The 20,291-nt window shown below is 35.2% G+C and overlaps 2 protein-coding genes across 4 annotated transcripts in view; both read right to left on the bottom strand.

Moving 5' to 3' along the window:
* Positions 1–11,167, bottom strand: part of LOC143073358 (protein regulator of cytokinesis 1-like) — a 36,609-nt gene extending 25,442 nt beyond the window's left edge. For all 3 annotated transcript variants that reach the window (XM_076248833.1, XM_076248834.1, XM_076248835.1), the window contains exons 1-2: positions 11,023–11,167; positions 7,813–8,065 (exon numbers count right to left, since the gene is read on the bottom strand). In XM_076248833.1, the coding sequence (XP_076104948.1) occupies positions 7,813–8,065; positions 11,023–11,036 (267 nt within the window). In that variant the 5' untranslated portion in view covers positions 11,037–11,167. The remainder of the gene's footprint in view (positions 1–7,812; positions 8,066–11,022) is intronic.
* A 2,776-nt stretch (positions 11,168–13,943) lies between these two features.
* Positions 13,944–19,164, bottom strand: LOC143073357 (uncharacterized). Its single transcript, XM_076248831.1, has 3 exons — positions 17,725–19,164; positions 15,512–15,811; positions 13,944–15,009 (listed from the first exon to the last, which is right to left on the bottom strand). The coding sequence occupies exons 1-3, from the start codon at positions 18,890–18,892 to the stop codon at positions 14,723–14,725; spliced, it is 1,755 nt and encodes a 584-aa protein (XP_076104946.1). The 5' UTR covers positions 18,893–19,164; the 3' UTR covers positions 13,944–14,722.
* Between the last annotated feature and the right edge of the window lie 1,127 nt (positions 19,165–20,291).

Raw genomic sequence — 20,291 nt, 5'->3', positions numbered from 1 at the left:
TCTCTAAGAACACATTGTTACCACCAGAGACATGAACACAATTAAAAAAAACGATTTATTTCAAGGTGCAACGTATACCTCGTGCATTAAAAGCAAATAAGGAACGAATAAGTAGCAGGGTATTAACTGAGCGCTGGAACGAGTACATACGCGCTAATAGTGGTATTTCATCTAAAAGAACACATTATTACCACCAGAGATATGAACTGAATTAAAAATCCTTTTCTAAAAGGTGCAACGTACAACAAACGTATTATAAGTGAATAGGTAACGAATAGGTAACAGGGTATAAAGCGAGCGCTGGAACGGGTACATGCGTGCTAATAGAGTCATTTCATCTCTAAGAACACATTGTTACCACCAGAGACATGGGCACAATTGAAAAACGATTTATTTCAAGGTGCAGCGTATAACCCGCGCATTAAAAGCGAATAGGGAACGAATCAGTAACAGGGTATTATCCGAGCGCTGGAACGAGTGCATACGCGCTAATAGGGGTATTTCATCTAAAAGAACACATTATTACCACTAGAGATATGAACTGAATTAAAAATCCTTTTCTAACAGGTGCAACGTATAAAAAAATGTATTATAAGCGAATAGGTAACGAATAGGTAACAGGGTATTAACCGAGCGCTGGAACAGGAACATGAGCGCTAATAGGGTAATTTCATTTCTAAGAACACATTGTTACCACCTGAGACATGGACATAATTGAAAATCCTTTTCTAACAGGTGAAACGTATAAAAAAATGTATTATAAGCGAATAGGTAACGAATAGGTAACGAATAGGTAACAGGGTATTAACCGAGCGCTGGACGGGTACATGCGCGCTAATAGGGTAATTTCATCTCTAAGAACACATTCTTACCACCAGAGACCTGAACACAATTAAAAAACGATTTATTTCAAATTGCACCGTATACCCCGCGCATTAAAAGCGAATAAGTAACGAATAGGTAACAGGTTATTTACCGAGCGCTGGAACGGGTACATGCGCTTTAATGGGGTCATTTCATCTCTAAGAACACATTGTTACCACCAGACATGAACACAATTAAAACACGATTTATTTCAAGTTGCAGCGTATACCCCGCGCATTAAAAGCGAATAGGTAACGAATAGGTAACAGGTTATTTACCGAGCGCTGGAACGGGTACATGCGCTCTAATGGGGTCATTTCATCTCTAAGAACACATTGTTACCGTCTGAGACCTGGACATAATTGAAAATCCTTTTCTAACAGGTGCAACGTATAAAAAAATGTATTATAAGCGAATAGGTAACGAATAGGTAACAGGGTATTAACCGAGCGCTGGAACGGGTACATGCGCGCTAATAGGGTAATTTCATCTCTAAGAACACATTCTTACCACCAGAGACCTGAACACAATTAAAAAACGATTTATTTCAAGGTGCACCATATACCCCGCGCATTAAAAGCGAATAAGTAACGAATAGGTAACAGGTTATTTACCGAGCGCTGGAACGGGTACATGCGCTCTAATGGGGTCATTTCATCTCTAAGAACACATTGTTACTATCAGACATGAACACAATTAAAACACGATTTATTTCAAGGTGCAGCGTATACCCCGCGCATTAAAAGCGAATAGGTAACGAATAGGTAACAGGTTATTTACCGAGCGCTGGAACGGGTACATGCGCTCTAATGGGGTCATTTCATCTCTAAGAACACATTGTTACCACCTGAGACATGGACATAATTGAAAATCCTTTTATAACAGGTTAAACGTATAAAAAAATGTATTATAAGCGAATAGGTAACGAATAGGTAACGAATAGGTAACAGGGTATTAACCGAGCGCTGGAACGGGTATATGCGCGCTAATAGGGTCATTTCATCTCTAAGAACACATTCTTACCACCAGAGACCTGAACACAATTAAAAAACGATTTATTTCAAGGTGCACCGTATACCCCGCGCATTAAAAGCGAATAGGTAACGAATAGGTAACAGGTTATTTACCGAGCGCTGGAACGGGTACATGCGCTCTAATGGGGTCATTTCATCTCTAAGAACACATTGTTACCACCTGAGACATGAACACAATTAAAACACGATTTATTTCAAGTTGCAGCGTATACCCCGCGCATTAAAAGCGAATAGGTAACGAATAGGTAACAAGATTATTTACCGAGCACTGGAACGGGTACATGAGCGCTAATAGGGTAATTTCATCTCTAAGAACACATTGTTACCACCTGAGACATGGACATAATTGAAAATCCTTTTCTAACAGGTGAAACGTATAAAAAAATGTATTATAAGCGAATAGGTAACGAATGGATAACAGGGTATTAACCGAGCGCTGGAACGGGTACATGCGCGCTAATAGGGTCATTTCATCTCTAAGAACACATTCTTACCACCAGAGACCTGAACACAATTAAAAAAACGATTTATTTCAAGGTGCACCGTATACCCCGCGCATTAAAAGCGAATAGATAATGAATAGGTAAGAGGTTATTTACCGAGCGCTGGAACGGGTACATGCCCTCTAATGGGGTATTTCATCTCTAAGAACACATTGTTACCGTCTGAGACCTGGACATAATTGAAAATCCTTTTCTAACAGGTGAAACGTATAAAAAAATGTATTATAAGCGAATAGGTAACGAATAGGTAACGAATAGGTAACAGGGTATTAACCGAGCGCTGGAACGGGTACATGCGCGCTGATAGGGTTATTTCATCTCTAAGAACACATTCTTACCATCAGAGACCTGAACACAATTAAAAAACGATTTATTTCAAGGTGCACCGTATACCCCGCGCATTAAAAGCGAATAGGTAATGAATAGGTAACAGGTTATTTACCGAGCGCTGGAACGGGTACATGCGCTCTAATGGGGTCATTTCATCTCTAAGAACACATTGTTACCGTCTGAGACCTGGACATAATTGAAAATCCTTTTCTAACAGGTGCAACGTATAAAAAAATGTATTATAAGCGAATAGGTAACGAATAGGTAACAGGGTATTAACCGAGCGCTGGAACGGGTACATGCGCGCTAATAGGGTAATTTCATCTCTAAGAACACATTCTTACCACCAGAGACCTGAACACAATTAAAAAACGATTTATTTCAAGGTGCACCATATACCCCGCGCATTAAAAGCGAATAAGTAACGAATAGGTAACAGGTTATTTACCGAGCGCTGGAACGGGTACATGCGCTCTAATGGGGTCATTTCATCTCTAAGAACACATTGTTACTATCAGACATGAACACAATTAAAACACGATTTATTTCAAGGTGCAGCGTATACCCCGCGCATTAAAAGCGAATAGGTAACGAATAGGTAACAGGTTATTTACCGAGCGCTGGAACGGGTACATGCGCTCTAATGGGGTCATTTCATCTCTAAGAACACATTGTTACCACCTGAGACATGGACATAATTGAAAATCCTTTTATAACAGGTTAAACGTATAAAAAAATGTATTATAAGCGAATAGGTAACGAATAGGTAACGAATAGGTAACAGGGTATTAACCGAGCGCTGGAACGGGTATATGCGCGCTAATAGGGTCATTTCATCTCTAAGAACACATTCTTACCACCAGAGACCTGAACACAATTAAAAAACGATTTATTTCAAGGTGCACCGTATACCCCGCGCATTAAAAGCGAATAGGTAACGAATAGGTAACAGGTTATTTACCGAGCGCTGGAACGGGTACATGCGCTCTAATGGGGTCATTTCATCTCTAAGAACACATTGTTACCATCAGAGATATGAATTTAATTGAAAATCCTTTTCTAAAAGGTGCAACGTACAACAAACGTACTATAAGTGAATAGGTAACGAATAGATAACGAATAGGTAACAGGGTATTAACCGATCGCTGGAACGAGTACATAAGCGCTTATAGGGGTATTTCATCTATAAGAACACATTATTACCACCAGAGATATGAACACAATTGGAAATTATTTTCTAAAAGGTGCAACGTACAACAAACTTTTTAAAAGCGAAATAGTAACGAATATTTAACAGGGTATTATCCGACCGCTGGAACGGATACAAATGCACTTATAGAGTTATATCACCTCTAAGAGCCCAAATCTTCCACCAGAGACAACAAAACAATTGAAAATCATGTTTTAAAAGGTGCAACGTAAGATACACGTATTATAAGCGAATTATAAGCGAGTGATGGAACGAATTAAACAAGGTAATAGCATGCTCCGAAACGATCTACACCCTGCTTACATGTTTAACTCTACCACATTATGTAAGTATGTGCCTGTCCCTAGACAAGAGCCTGAAATTAAGTAGTTATCGTTTGTTTTTGTGTTACATATTTCCGTTTATTTTTTTGTATATGAAATACGGCCGTCAGTTTTGTTGTTTGAATTGTATGAGGTTGTCATGTCTCGGCCTTTTATAGGTGACTACACGGTTTGGGCTATGCTCATTGTTGAAGGCCGTACAGTGAAATATAGTTGATAATTTCTGTGTCATTTTGGTCTAATGTGGAGTGTTGTCTCATTGGCAATCATACCACATCTTCGTTTTTACGCAAGCGCTAACACGGTGATATCATCCCGTCGAACCAAGATCCATCTTCAAACATACGGACATAAAGCAGTTAAAAGGTAGAACGTATAAAAAACAAGTAAGGAACAAATGCGTATCGAACATGAAGTAAAAGGATCGGTTGAGCACAAACACATATAAACAGGTCATAAAAAGATCATTTTACCTCAACCAATTCAGAACTATTACCATATGTAAGACTATTAACAACTAGATTTGTAATTGCTAGCAATAACGGAAGGCACCCCTTCCCCCTATTACCAGGTGAGCGACAGCCATTTTGACAATTCCAAAGTCAAAGAGAGCATCTACAGATGTCTAGTAACATTTTTGCAAAGTTTCATTAAGTTTGAACATTTTGAATTTTTGATATTTTTGCTGTTTCCATGGTTACGGCGGCCATTTTGAAAATTCTAACTTCAAAATCCAACTCTGCCTATGCCAGTTACCATTCCTGTAAAGTTTCATCCAGTTTGCGGAAAATTCTTATTTTTGAAATTTTTGACCTTTTTGCATTGTTTCCATGGTAACAAGACCTATTTTGGAAATTCCAACTCCAATGTTGCTCATCATTACTGTGAAGTTTCATGAAGTTTTGAGCATTTTGAGAATTTTGAAAATTTTGGTGTAGTTTCCATGGCAACATAGTAGTTCCAATGATCGCCAAAATCATCCAACACCTGTATATAGTGGGCACCTACATTGTTTTAAAATATGATGATTCTGAGTTGAAGCATATCCAAACAGTTCACCAAAAACCAAAAGCTCATTTTTTTCACAATTGTGCCGTTTCCATGGTAACGGCAGTCATATTAAACTATTCCATGCCATAATTAAAAAGGGGGAAGGATATTAAAAATCAAATAAGTAACGAATAGGTAACGAATAGGGAATAGGGAATAGGTAACGAATAGGTAACGAATAGGGAATAGGGAATAGGTAACGAATAGGCAACGAATAGGGAATAGGGAATAGGTAACGAATAGGTAACGAATAGGGAATAGGGAATAGGTAACGAATAGGTAACGAATAGGGAATAGGGAATAGGTAACGAATAGGCAACGAATAGGGAATAGGGAATAGGTAACGAATAGGGAATAGGGAATAGGTAACCAACTTGACGCCCATGTTTAAATGAAGGTGGCTAAGCAACAAGGGAGAAGCTTTTTTCTTTCTTTGCGATAAAACTTTCAAAAGTTAGATTTTTCTCTCTCAATAATACTTATGTATTTAAATTAAATGATAACACAGCCTGAGTAAATTTTTTGTCTTATTTCAGTTCCAGACATATCATTACTTTTTTACATGAGATGGCAAACTAAAGGTTTTAAAAAGTCCTGAATAACTAGTAAGCATTTTGTTTTATTAGGCAAGCTCTAAATTATTTATTTATGGTATTTGTGCCATTGAAATTACAGTCGGTATATTAGAAATATGCTAATATGAAAACTGTTGCTATGGTCTTGATATTAAATGAAAAGGCTTGGTTACTGATCTTTTCGACTCGATATTTCGAGTTAAATCTTGCGGCAACTGTTTCCCATGTAACACTGCAAACTATATTTAGCACTATTTTGATCTGTTGTTTTTTAATGACGCCATAATACATGTGATGTCACAATGTTTCCTTTAATACCTCATGTAGATTTCTCACTGATAAAAGTTTTCACTGAAATACATGTAAAAAGCCTTTTTTTTTCTCAAATAGAATTATGTGAAAGGACAAGTTTTGAAAATTTGCACTTCATTGCACTCTAATTACATGATAAGAATGAATTTCTCAGTAGTTTCGAGTGGTTTCCACAGTATTAGATACCAGATGTCCACTAGTAAGAATAATTATTTTGGTGTTTTTTTTTTTTTTATAAAATCTACATTTTTGCATAATTTCTCCGTCAAAATGCACTTTTAGACACAAGAAAATGTTATGGAATGCTTTAACAGGGTCTGTGTATTGTAATTTGAGGTTATCATCAGAAGTTTTGTCCTTGTTTTGAATAGTGAAGGTATACTGGAAGAAATTAATTATACATACACATTGTATTAAAAATAAATGAATATAGCAATAAAAGTGTCATTGCCATATAGTGCTGAAATGACTTTATTTTTTTTCAGAAATGGACAAAAATACACAGATTTACTCAGAATGTCATACCGATGAAGATCACCTAAAAATATTTGGAAAAATCAGAACTATGGATTTCAATATGGGGCAATATCCCTAATGCGCCTTGAAATGAGGAACTCAAAAGTCACGTGTAAACAAAAAATCTCTGTCAGTGTGTAGTGATATTTGACACATTTCTATGATAAACAAATGACTGAGCTGAACCATTTGTGTTAATTTAGAAAGTAAGGGAACACAGAATAAATGTGTAAAAACTATGGAGCCATTAAATGTGTTCAAAGTATTAAATTTTTAAAGAACTTATTGTGTCAAAAATGGGATTTTTTACCATGAGGAGGCACATCGCAAAAGGATACTCGGGGTTTGCTAATTTACGAAAAAATGAATCACACTTCGTACCCCGAAAATTTAACCACATATGTAAAAATGTCTCAGCTTCGAAACAAGCCATCATACATATACAAGTTTATGATATGGGCTGAGCAACAGAAGAAAACGTTACCATTACCGCCTATGTAGAAACAATTGCGCATATTGCCCCATATACAAAAGAACTGATTGTATGATATGGGACGAATAACTGGACACTTCATTGATGAGCTCATCCTAAAACTCCTGTCTATAGATGGACTGATCTCAAATAAGCAAACTTCTTGAACTCCACCCAGTCAAGTGAAATAAATCTAGTAATAACAACAATTTTTAACCATCATGTTCTCAATTTTTTTTTATTGTCACATAACAAAACTTTGTATACATGTAGCTTATGTCATATAGTATTTTTTTAAATCTAGAAACAGAGTGCACTGTGCCGATACATTTTATTGGATAATTCCAGTTCATCAACCAGCTGCAACAGATCCCTGCATTACACATGTTACATGTCTGTTGCATTTAAAAAAAAATGTTGCATTACAGTGGATGATTTTAAAAATGATATTTTATATTCTTCTTTTCTACATTTAAATGTGTTATTTCAATATGTTCATAATCTCCAGTTAAGATATAATACAGTAATATTATTAATATAAAACATAAGGATTGGATGTTGTGTGTAAGTAAATCTATACATGCTATATACATGTATAAACATTTTTGGAATGATAATTATACCTGATAATCAGGATAGGACATATCTTCACATAATTCTCTGACTTCTTTACTATATTTTTCTATTCTGGTTCTAATTTGACTCCTCAACATTTCTTCCTCTTGAACCATTTCTTCCAGTAGGTTGCGGAGATGTTCAACAACGGTCTCAGAGCGTTGCTTTTGTTGAGACTCGCATATTCCAATATCAAGCCAAATGTTATGGAACTTTTGCATGGATGACTCCAGACATTTTGCAAGTTCATCTCTTAACTGGCTGCAAACATAGAATAGTCCATCATAAAATTACATACTAAACGACAGAATAGTGAATATGATCATGATTTTTTTAAAACACAAAATTTCATTATTTGAAAACATAATGTGAACATTAACATGATTAACATTAATATAAAAGGCAGGTTAAACTATACTGTTCAAATCAATCAAACATGATAATAGCACTCTAAAATTTAGCTAGGATTGGATCCTGACAGAGACTGAGTAAGCAGCAGCTACAAAATGAGCTAAAGGAGTACTCCGCTAGCACAGCTAATGAAGGGTGTTTATATCAGTTTTCACCTTAAAAATAATATATCTACTAATGCAACATATAGGAAAGCATTTCTAAATCAAATGGAATTGTAGTCTGAGATTACTGTACATATGGTGTCCGACAGCTATAATCTGGAACTAAAGAACTACACTGATATATTATAATACTATGTTATTACTCAGCATACTTAAATACACCACATGGCATATAATGGCATATTGTTATTTGGATATATGTTTTGCTACATTCCTTCGACTTTCATAATAATCAGTTTTGTACCGTGGCGTCAGATATTTTCCATTTTATGATGTCATAATTCTACTGGAAATGTTGTGATGTCCGGTAATAATAGACAATTAGCGATAAGGTGTATTTATACACCTAATCGCTATTTGTCCGCCATTACTGGATATCACACAGCAGGGTTGTCTTTAGGGCCCGGGGATTTTCCCCGGCAACTTCCGCTTGTGGACCCGGCTACTCTAGTGGCAAGTATGACCTGACTTTTTGAAAAAAACATACAGAGATCAATATTTCTCCGTTACAAGTTTTCGTCCCGTGATTTTAATTGTGAACAAGAGATACATCGAGGAATCCAAGTGAATCAGAGTGTTTTGGCCATTTTTACAGGTGAAAGCTTTTCTACAACGCTGCGAGTTTTTAAAGCGCACGGATGATTTTGTCACTTCCGTTCTAAAATTTGACCGATCCTTTCACTATGCAGCGACGGTTGGATTTCTTTGGATTTAATAAGTATAATTTATTTGTTTATCAGGCATTTTAAGAATTTAAATTCAGAAATGAGGATGGTCAACGATTATTTTAACATACGTTGGACAGGCTGCATAAGTTTTAAACCAAATGTATCACACAAAAAGAAGATCGATGTCTACAACCAGTCACAGTGTCAACTGTCGGGTGTTTCAGTGCTTCAATCAGAACATTGGTATTTAAAACAAATACTAAATATAGCTGAAGTCCAACATCTTTAAAGACAGGGTAAATGACAACATCTTCTATAAATGTTGTTGGCCCAAGTATCCTATCTGTCTCTCTCTCAATAAGTCCAAAGCCTGCCTGGCCTCATGAATACTTATAAGTTATAATAAAGAAATGACGACTCAATAAATAGGACTATAGATAGACGCTAAATGGGATCAATCACCCCATAGTTTTGTGCCCCCAGTTAATTGACCCTGTCTGATCAGTTTGTCCTTCAACTTTATATCCAGAGGTACATGTATGACAATTTGCAGAATATTTATATATGCAAGTAAATAAAGATTACAGAAAAAAGGGATTTTAATTTCTGCCAAACCTTGTTGAAATTAGAAAAAGTTGGACATTCATTTTCACACAAAAAGGGGATAGTTTAAACCTGTCACACTTGGGTGGATGTATTACTATAATAAATAAAATTTAACCATGATATTGCTATTCTCAAACATCTTCAAATATATAGCTGTAAGTTGAAAGTCTAGATATTCAAATAAATGTGATCAAATTTACAGAAAAATTGACCCATGTTACAAATTTTAATAAACAATTTACATTATCATCAGTAAAAAATGATGTTTTGAGAGAAGTGAATGAGGGTCCAGGAGACTCCCGAAGTGCAAGATTTTGCACCATTTTTTCAAAATACCCCCGGCCGTAGCACGACGAGCAAGTTCGTCGCCGCGAACGGCTTTGCCGTCCGCATTACATCCCTCCTACTTTTTATAATTAATCTGCTACTTCAAATATTAGAGACAACCCTGCACAGGTTCCCGTAAAATTTGGACGTCACAAAACAAAACATCTGACGCCACAATGGAAAAGTGATTGTTGATTGCGTCAAAAGTTCAAGCGGCCGGGTCAGCCGGGATTAGCGATAAGGTGTCTTAACCATTGGGAATAAGTTGTAAATATATTATATAAGAAAAAGGGTAAAAAATTTGTTTATTTGGGGATAAGAAATTCCCCTAAGTGAAACTATTCAGTAATATTGTTGGCTTTTTTTCAAAACTACCTCTACCCATTTTTATTGGGAAAATATGCGTAATTTTCATCAAATCGGGAAATTTAGAATAAACCATGAATTTGACTGAAACTTCAATTTACAGACCCCTTTCAAGAGTCAAACCCTGCTTTGAAATAAGACCCCTTTTTGTCAGTGATGATGCATAAATAGACCCTCAAATCTGCACATAGTAATTTTAAGCATGAATAATGTATCAATGAGTGTTTTTCAGTTTGAATTCATGCACTATTACTACTGAGACTGCACTGTTTGGGAAAAAAAGTTGGTCTTTTAGGGAATGATTTTAAGCCTTTTTTCAAATTTGGATTTTTCTCCAGGGCAAGGGGAAAAAGCCTTTATTCTCCATTAATTTAGGCAAACAATATCACTGCTACTATATGCATTATTCAATTGATTGCATGCATGCTTAATATTGAGAAATTAGGTAAAGGTAAAGGGTTGAACAAGGCAAGTGTCTTGCCTCGAATCTATTGAATATAATAGTGTTTTATAAAAATAAATATTAACAAGTAAATTCACTAATTCAGCGGGCTGTCGACTTTCAATGCGATCACAAGTCTAAACTATGATTTGATTGATCTTTGATTTATAATTATTTTTTATAATTTTATAATATTAGTGTAATGATTTAACATGTGTGTGATGTACAACTTACGATGGGGATGACATTTTTGTTCAAAAATTACATTCGACGATATTCAAAACATATTTCAATGGCGCTTCTTGGTTTAAATTCGCTTTTTATGTTACGGTGTTTTTGATTGGCCCATAAAGTTGATTCGACAACAGCGATTAGTCAATAGTGAAAACTAAGGGAAGTAATTTAAAAAACTGGTTTCTTAAATCTAAAGAAAAGTTACCAGTCTCCCACTAGGAGTTCAATCGTAAATACTCGGCCTGTTTCGGCACGCCTACATTGCGTAGCGAGAATGGCCGAGTAGTTACGATTAACTCGAAGTTTATGAGGGTCTGGATGGGTTTAGTCTGTTTCCCGGCCGTGATCGAAAATTCTTGACAATATTGTCAAAAATATTAGTAAATACCGAAGGCATATTGAATGTTTTACAGAGGGGACCAACCTAGGATAAGGTTTGCCAGACGTCATAATTAATTGGAGGTAATGGCCAAAATAACATAGATGATCATAGATAGAAGAAAAATGAAAAACAAAATATAGTGTGCAGAAATAAAAGGTAAAAAAGATAGAAAGTAAAAAATAAATAAAAGAAATTGCAAACATATTTACCGCAGGCACTTGTCTCCTTTTCCTACCTCTAAGTTCAGTATTTTTGTGATTTTACTTTTTATAACAGGCTACCTATTCAGATACATAGGGAAAACATATTTCGAAAAAGAAGTGCCGGAAATGATTACGCAAATGAACGATACGGAGCCACAGTTTAAAGAAATCATTAGGGAGACGGATTCATAAAAGTTTTTCCAAACTTGTTTCCGAATCCCATATCTGAACTTTATGTAACATTGTACTACATATCTTGTAATTTTTCATTAATAAATACTGTTTAAACTAAAGAAATCATCTTTTTTGCAGAAAAATAATATTATAAATAATAAATAATTTTCATTAGAATTTACGGTATAAGCGTTCAAAATTTCACGATAAACATTGACACGACAGAACCATACGGCCTCTTACTGATGTGGTTTTCGGTATCATATCCACGATCATATCATTTAGTTGACGTTTTGTTGGGGGATCGTGCGTGTGCAGCTGGTCTATGTTACTTCAGGTATTTGAAGATTGTTTTTCTTTCATACCGGGGACTACAGCTTGCGCATTATGCCTTCTTCTATTATTGTAGTTAAAGAACTAGACGATGTACATGTGAAACACATTCATTTGCTTTGAGTGTCAGGATATTTCACGTCCGATAAAAAAAGTTACACAAACAACAAAATTCGAATAAAGGAATATTCTTACAGTGCAACCCATTGACACCGATGACGATACGACACCTGGATGTCAACATTTATCGCACCGCGGGTAACATATCACGTTGTGATTGGTTTAACGCCGTCACGTGGTGACCCCCTATGAGACCGTATGGGGTTAGTAGATTTCATAGGGGGTTCATGACGCGTTAATGGTGACGTCATCTATTTATGTTGTTGTATTTCATTGTTTATTTTTCAACATAACGCAGCAGAAAAAGTCCAGCGTGCGATAAATTCGTTATACGGTTAACTACTGACCCCCTACGGACCATAGAGGGTGAATAAAATCCATAGGGGATTCGGCCTCCGGCCTCACCCCCTATGAATTTTACTAACCCTCTATGGATCCGTACGGGGTAAGTAGCGAACCATCATGATAACTTATAATAGTTTTAATGAAGACACGTCAGGTGTCTATACAATATAGTATGCCCCACAACCTCTTTTATTCAAAGTTAAGTTTGTATGTCGAGACGAACAATTTTACACTGTTTATATTATCATTGGATATTATCTTCTTCTCTGCCATGAAACTTTCTGCCAAAGGGTAGGAGTTGTCATTGTGATCTCTCTTCATAACACCAACGAATTAACGTCCAATTAGTTATTGTCGAATCCGTAAGTTTGGATTTTGGATTTTACAGTGTCTGAACTTCAATTACATGTGGTAGGATAATCTCAGGCTTTCTGGATAACCCATTTTCTAACTTTTATCAAAACATTTATATGTAATTGGAAGACTATAGTATATTATAAGCATTATGCGTGCTCCATGTTTACCTTATTATTTAGACACCAATGCATTTACCATGTCCATAGAATCATCAAAGTAAAAGCATCAAAGTATGTCTTGAATTGCCAACATCCTTGGTTGTTTTGTTTGCTTTTTCTTTAGACATACTGTTCCATTGGTGAATTTCAATTACATTGGTAAACTCTGGGGTGTTGTGCATATCAGTATCCATTAAATGAGTAAATTGTGTATTTTGCTTTCGACGCAACAACCGCAATACACTAATATATTTTACAAACTTTATATTTTGGCTGAAGTTTTCTATGAATCTCATACCATATTGTAATTCCTTCTCATTAATGTTTGTTTTCCAGTGTTCGTGTTCCTTTTTGTGTGTTACATACTACGGTTGTCTATACTCACGATATAAGATTTATGGAGATTACTATGACTAGTGCGAATAAGTCAACTCAGTATCAAAACATAGTTTTTAATTAAAAAGATAAACTAAATTAACGTGTTTATTATATAACATGTCACAACATACACTAAATAAATATAATTACAGTTTTAATATCACAGTTATGCTTTGAATCTGACTCTTTTTTGCATAATTAATAAATAACAAATAAAACCTATATATTGTCCTAATTAAAACAACTTTTGTTGACAGGCTACACGACATACAAATGTATAATACAAATATCTTGTAGTATATGTCTCTGATGACATTAACAAAAATTGACATTTAAATAATATAATTTATATTGAATTTAGGGAGCTACCATTTGATTTTTATGGGGGGGCTAGGATGAAAAATTTTGTTCTGCATTTTTTTTTAGCTGTATAATCTCTGTCCTGCCTTTTTATTTTCACTCTAATCGGTCCTGCTTTTTTTTTTTTAGTTTATCCTGACTTTTTTTTTACCTAAATTGTCGTCCTGACTTTTTTTTTTTGCAAGTGTCACATCCTGCCTTTTTTTTTACTCAAAACTTCTGTCCTGCCTATTTTTTTCAAATTTCATCCTAGCCCCCCCATAAAAATCAAATGGTAGCTCCCTTACGTAATTAGTTTATATAGACCCCTATATAATATACACTATATACGAAATCCGATACAATGCTCTGGACAATAAAATTAAAAGAGACATATCTTCAACGGGATTTCTTTTAAATTTTGCAAGAATTCTGTTACTTATACATGTTAAGATTAGTTAATAAATTTCTTCACATTTTTTTTTCAGACTCTGGACAATTTATAGCTTCAAATATTGTAAAAGTACCCGTCTATATCGTTGGCCTTAGATGTGTTCTTATGAACTTGTACGGAATTTGTTTAAAGTCATCAGTATTTTGTGATCCTCTTACAAAGTCTATAAAAAAAAATCAATTTGTTGAAATAGAATCTTCACCATGCAATTGTCTCGAAAAAACTGATTTGCAGTTAATGACAAAGAGGACAGGGCTTATTATTATATATTTGTGAGAAAATAAAACACCAATATGGTAAATGCTTGAAAAAATATTTTTCTTTTAAACTCTCTGTTTTCAATTCAGCAGAATCCTTTGAATGTGCACTAAGGGTTAACAAGGACACATTAAAAAGCTCTGGGTATGTTTCTGTTCAATCTAAAAGTAAAAGTGCCGTAACTTCCTGGCGTAATGTTTTAATACCGACCCGAATATGAATAAGTCGGTCTATAGCCATATCCAAGCGATCGTTGTTTGCTTCTAGAATTGTCCAAGTTCCGAAAACCACGCTCATACTGATAAGATTCGTCGTCTTGTGTGCCATCATGCTCAGGAGCTGCCAAAGAACGAAATTGGTACGGTGATTTGGATTCTGATATTTTAGTACGTGGTCCAGACAAGAACGAGTCCTCTTTACTTGTATTCAACGTGTCTGATAACATTTGAACAGACGAAGGTTTTTCTTTTGTGGGTTCAAGATAGTCTGAATATAAACAAAAATATGTTTAAACTATAGTCAACAAAACCAGAATACTATATAGCAAACAAAAAACGTTGATTAAAGTAATTAGCAGTGAAGGTCTATCGTGAGTATTCTGCATTTCAATAAACTATAAATGTAAAGTTGGTCCTAATCCTTTCGGGAGTTTTAACCTTAGTATTCACAAACAGGTCATGAATATTTCTTAACTCTTCTACATGCTTTTCTAAACTAAACTCATGTTGAATATGACAACTGACGTATAAAAAAATGCAGGAAAATTGTGACGTCGTCCACGAGCACCCACTGGTCTACATGTAGAAAGGAGAAGTCATATTTGAATTCAAAATAAAACAATAAAAAGTTCATGCTTGTGTAATTGATTATCCACATTCCAGGATTATTTCCGATGATTAGTTTGCTGTAGCTGAATTTGCAATGTGATTTTGAAGTTGAATACTAACTAAAAATAAAGTAAAGTGTCTGCTTTCACCTGTTGTCTTACCTAAATCACTTAAAGTCAGGGAATCGTCTTTTCTCGATGACAGCCCTGAACTTCTGGATTTGGACGAATTTTGATGTTTTTGGTATTTTTTAATCTCTTCATCTTGTTTCTGGTTCAATCTTTTGACCGACTCGAGTTCTGTTCTAAGTTTGGAACACAACGACAATGCTCCTTGGGCAATGTGTACAGCTGGTACTATGTTAGTTGTTAGTGCCCTCTGTAATGTCTCTTCTGTGACTAGTTTAAAATCTATAGTGTTGATAAGCTCTTGTCGTTGTTCGTCATTTAAGTTGTCGGTTTCTGTAAAAGAAAAATTTGAAGTAAATTTTTTTAACAAAATTTTAGTTTCATCCTTTTATTTGATGCTATTTTAAAATACATTACAATACACAACAGAGTTCGACTTATTTAGATAGAGTTAAAAAGTTTACCTAACTTAGAATGACTTCGCAGTTCAGCTAGCAAGCTAACCAAAGAAATTACCTTTGCCTACACAGTAATTCAAATCGACTGTAACGCTTGAAAAGAATTTTAGAGGACAAAAGTACTACATTAACATTATATAAATGCATTTGCTGAAGAGAACAACTATTGCAAGTTCAAAATAAACTGAAGTTCAACACGCACTATGAAGTGTACATCTAATGCACCCAATATACTTAAAAATATACAATCAGCGTTTTCGTTTTAATCTTCATGGTGGTCATTAACAATCCTTCACATGAGGACCCTGGTCCGGATCAGATTCGGATCCAGCAATTTAGAAAAAGAGGGGATGGAGGTTCCAATCCAGGATAAAAAGGGGGGTCCAACTATATTTACCCATTCAAATGCATTGATCGTTCGGCAAAAAAGGGGGATTCTAACCCCCCCGGACCACCCCCTGTATCCGCCACAGTATCTGTTTCGGATTTTCATCTGACAAGGTGACTACCAGAGACCATGTAAAATATATCCTGATACGGACAAAGTTCATATTTTTTTGATTTTCTATCTTGAGAAAATTGAACATTTTGCGCACTTTTAAGGTTGACACGACTGCTATATCTATATCAAGGCGTTCTGGATTAGTTTCTTATATGTGTATGCCCTTATATTGTTATACGATTTATCCCTGGGGTCACAGAGGGTTCTATGTTATATATGTCAAGCTTAAAATCGTGCTTAAAGAATATCCAGACGGTTTAAAGTTATTAAACACATTGGCAATATTATGTTACGCGTTGCAAAATCTGAATAACAGGATTAATTTAATTTAAATGGTTACAATATTAACTTACTTAAAAAGTTAAGATCATATTTAAATTTGAATAAATGATTATATACGATAATGGTAATATTACATATTATAAATAGGTATATTATTGTACCAAGACGTACACACAATTAAAACAAGATATATGAATGAAAGACGAGAAGGTCACATATAGTCATTATATTGGTGTAAACAAAACTGATATACTATCATGAAATTCAACAATATCTGTTACCAAAAAAAAATAAATAGCATTTTTATTTCTGTTCAACAATTATCATTTACATGCATGTAACCTATATATATATTAAATAATTTGTCTAAATATCAATCCAACAATGTTAGATCTGTAAATTTGCGGAAACAATTTTTTTGTTCTTCCCTGGCCGGGATTGGAACTCATGCTACTGAGATATCGTGGTACCAGATCGCCTTGCACTATGCCCGGCGCGCTTGACCACTTGACCACCTAGGCTCTACAAATAATAAAGCTTTCGGTGGCCGGGTGTTACATTAATATATTTCCTTGTCAGTTTTTATCTATCGTCGTAACACACCATATAAGGCACGAAGTTGAAATTTTTACAGACCAGCTGAACTATCTATCGTAGAGGATCTTGCAAATTAATGTAGGATGCAGTCACAGAAATAATTACATTATAAGTGACAACACTACGACATATTTTTGTCATCGGATCACCAGTGATGGTGATACAGACTAACAACACATTCTGAGTACCATATAATTCGTCTAAATATCCGCCCATCAATGTATATATGTGAAACGGTAGTAATTTCATCATTTGGGAAACTAAATTAAAAACTGCACAAGCAAGCATTCAGTTTTTGTTAATAATTATTATATTTTGTAACTTTCTGAAATGATAGCTTTGGATAACAACTGCCCCTGCCGTTTCAACCCCAAAACAACTCACAACTACAGAAAAGATCAACTTACCAGAAGACAGTACGTACTCCAGAATAGTGTACATGTGATCTTGGTTAGTTTTAGCATCAGACGGTAATGCTGTAGCCAATAACTTGTAAGTCTCTGCGGTCAATACACCTTTTCTGACCATCTCTGACATGTATGTGTCCACAATATTTGACGCCTTTTCTGCTTGACCGTTTTCGTTGCAGGTTTCTAGTACTATGTCATGTAGAAGAGATGGCGAAACAATACACAGATCTTCTGCAGATAACCTGTTTAGCATTTCTCCAGCAGCTTTGACTAGCAGACGACGGCACGCGCAGCCATGTCCTGTGGCAATACGAAGAACCTTGGTAATCCAGTCCATAGTAACGGCATCATCATACAAAGCATCTTCAGGAATCTCTAACACAATGGAGTCTATAATATGTCCAATGTCTAGTTTACTTTTCCCAACATTACTCCCGGAATCTCTCGGACTCAGTGTCGAGGTTAGGCTTTCTGTTTTGTTGTTATTCTTCTCTTCTTTTTCATCCTGTTCGATTATATTACTTATAAACTGAGTCATTAGTTCTGCTAAATGAGAATGCCTCACTCCTCGATCTCTAGCACAAGTAAAGAGCTTCAAAAACCAATCAAAAGGAATAAGAAGTAACGACTTTATTGACTTGTCGCCTCCTTGCTTCTTTGAATTTGTCGGCGAACTGAACTTTGTTGGTGGTTTAAGCCAACACTCGACCAGCGCATCAGAGCAAGAGGAGACTATTCCGCATGATTCTGCCAACGAACTCATAGAAACACAAGAGCGAAGCATAGAAGCTACAACACTACTAGAACGACTCATTTTGGCTGAAGTTATTGTATCTTGAATGAACTTGTCACTGACTTCAATCAGATTTGCAGACCCCGTCATCTGTAAAAGCTCCGCAGCACACCTCAAGGGAACAATGTTGTCCTTTGTAGTCTCAATTTTCATGTTGTAGCAAAAGTCGGCAACGAGCCCAAAAACTTCATCACCACCCGGGAAATCGGTCAACTCCACCCGACCTGACTCACTTGGTGTATTTTTAGCAAGTTTGCAGAAAAATTCAGATTTCGCATAAAGTGGAAATTTGTGAAGTTTGAAATCATTTCCTTCCACGATAACTGTAATGTCTGATAGTTCTCCCGTTGTTCTGAATTTAGAAAAATCCATCTTTTATATCAAACGTGTCTATAATAAACTGTACATTCGGTTTACAACAGCAGCCACAAGTGAAGAAAAGGACTCTTATACCATGAAGTCAGAATTAAATTATATAATTAACAAGTCGTTTTAATTACGCCAATACACAACTTATATTCCTTGAATATAAAAGCTCCCTTGTATTGTAACATTGTATATCGAGGTTACTACTTCGATCGAGGATATAATGTTTACCTTTTTACGTTCTTACATTACCTCGCTATTAAACTAGTCCTTACTTGTTTTGTGTATTGGCCTGGGTGATCGATATTGTGATCAAAGATAATTTTCTGTTGGCGATTGATTATTGATTTAAAAGTGAAAAGAATTTTGATAACGAGTACTTTTAAAATAAATAAACCAAATTTCAGTTTGAACTAAACAATGTACAATTTACAGTAGTGATAAAACGGTTATCTGTCACGAAATAACATAAATATGTATTGTATTTTACATATACTTCTAAATTTAAATGCTCATAAATATGAATGGGATTTACGACAGTCAGAATATTCAATGATGACAACGAGGAAATAAACTATACACTTCAGATTTTATTAGACATATAGAGCTCTTCAAAGAATGTCGATCTATATGATTAATACATTTTATACTTAATAGGTTTACTTTTTTTAGTATTAGATTTAAGAAAAGGGGTTATTTTGAAAACTGCTAACTTTTGTTCAAAATCTATCCATATCAATATGAGGCATAACAGCAAGCTGCATAAAACACTTCAGTGTACTCAGATTGCAAAGACTACTCGCCCCTATTGTACCAGCCTGATTTCAAATATAGATCAAGTATGCATACAACTTAAAGAAAAGCATACAGCATATATACATATACACATATTGCATTTTCTTTTGCAAAGTTCTTTTTTAATGTCGTTCTCATGCTGTGCAACTTGGATAAACAGGCCTATAGTGCAATATAAATAAAAGAAGATTTGGGACATGTTAATCATACCACAACCTACCGAGAAAAAAAACACACCTCGATCAGGTTGACATTTTTCAAAATTAAAAGGAATCTACATGTATCAAATATCTCAAGCAGTGTGAAAAGAAAATGCGAATGAATTATGTTGGAACAGGTTAAATATTCCAACGGTCAACACCCCGATTCAACAAATAATAATAAAAAAAAAGGATTATCTGTTCTATTATATGAACCCAATCTTCAAATATATTATCTACGAAAACCATTGGCCAGGATGATCTAACTACTTGGGCTGACAGGACACGTAACATATTAGCTTTTTTGGATTTCCTTTATCCTCCCCCTTTCGTTTATCTCAATCCGTGGAGTAAGACAGGCTTTATATGAACTGACATAATACAGCTTCATTGCCAAAGATGGAAAGGCA

This window comes from Mytilus galloprovincialis, chromosome 4 (genome assembly GCF_965363235.1).
Source record: "Mytilus galloprovincialis chromosome 4, xbMytGall1.hap1.1, whole genome shotgun sequence".
NCBI lineage: Eukaryota > Metazoa > Mollusca > Bivalvia > Mytilida > Mytilidae > Mytilus > Mytilus galloprovincialis.
Note: the sequence above shows the minus strand (reverse complement) of the source record. Positions and strands in the feature narration are given on the sequence as shown.

Excerpts from the sequence above, each read along its gene's own strand:
- LOC143073357 (XM_076248831.1), bottom strand. The coding sequence starts at position 18,892 with ATGGATTTTTCTAAATTCAGAACAACGGGAGAACTATCAGACATTACA. Across the intron at positions 15,812-17,724 it reads GGAGTACGTACTGTCTTCTG|AAACCGACAACTTAAATGAC; the intron begins GTAAGTTGATCT and ends TTTCTTTTACAG. Across the intron at positions 15,010-15,511 it reads CCTGACTTTAAGTGATTTAG|ACTATCTTGAACCCACAAAA; the intron begins GTAAGACAACAG and ends GTTTATATTCAG.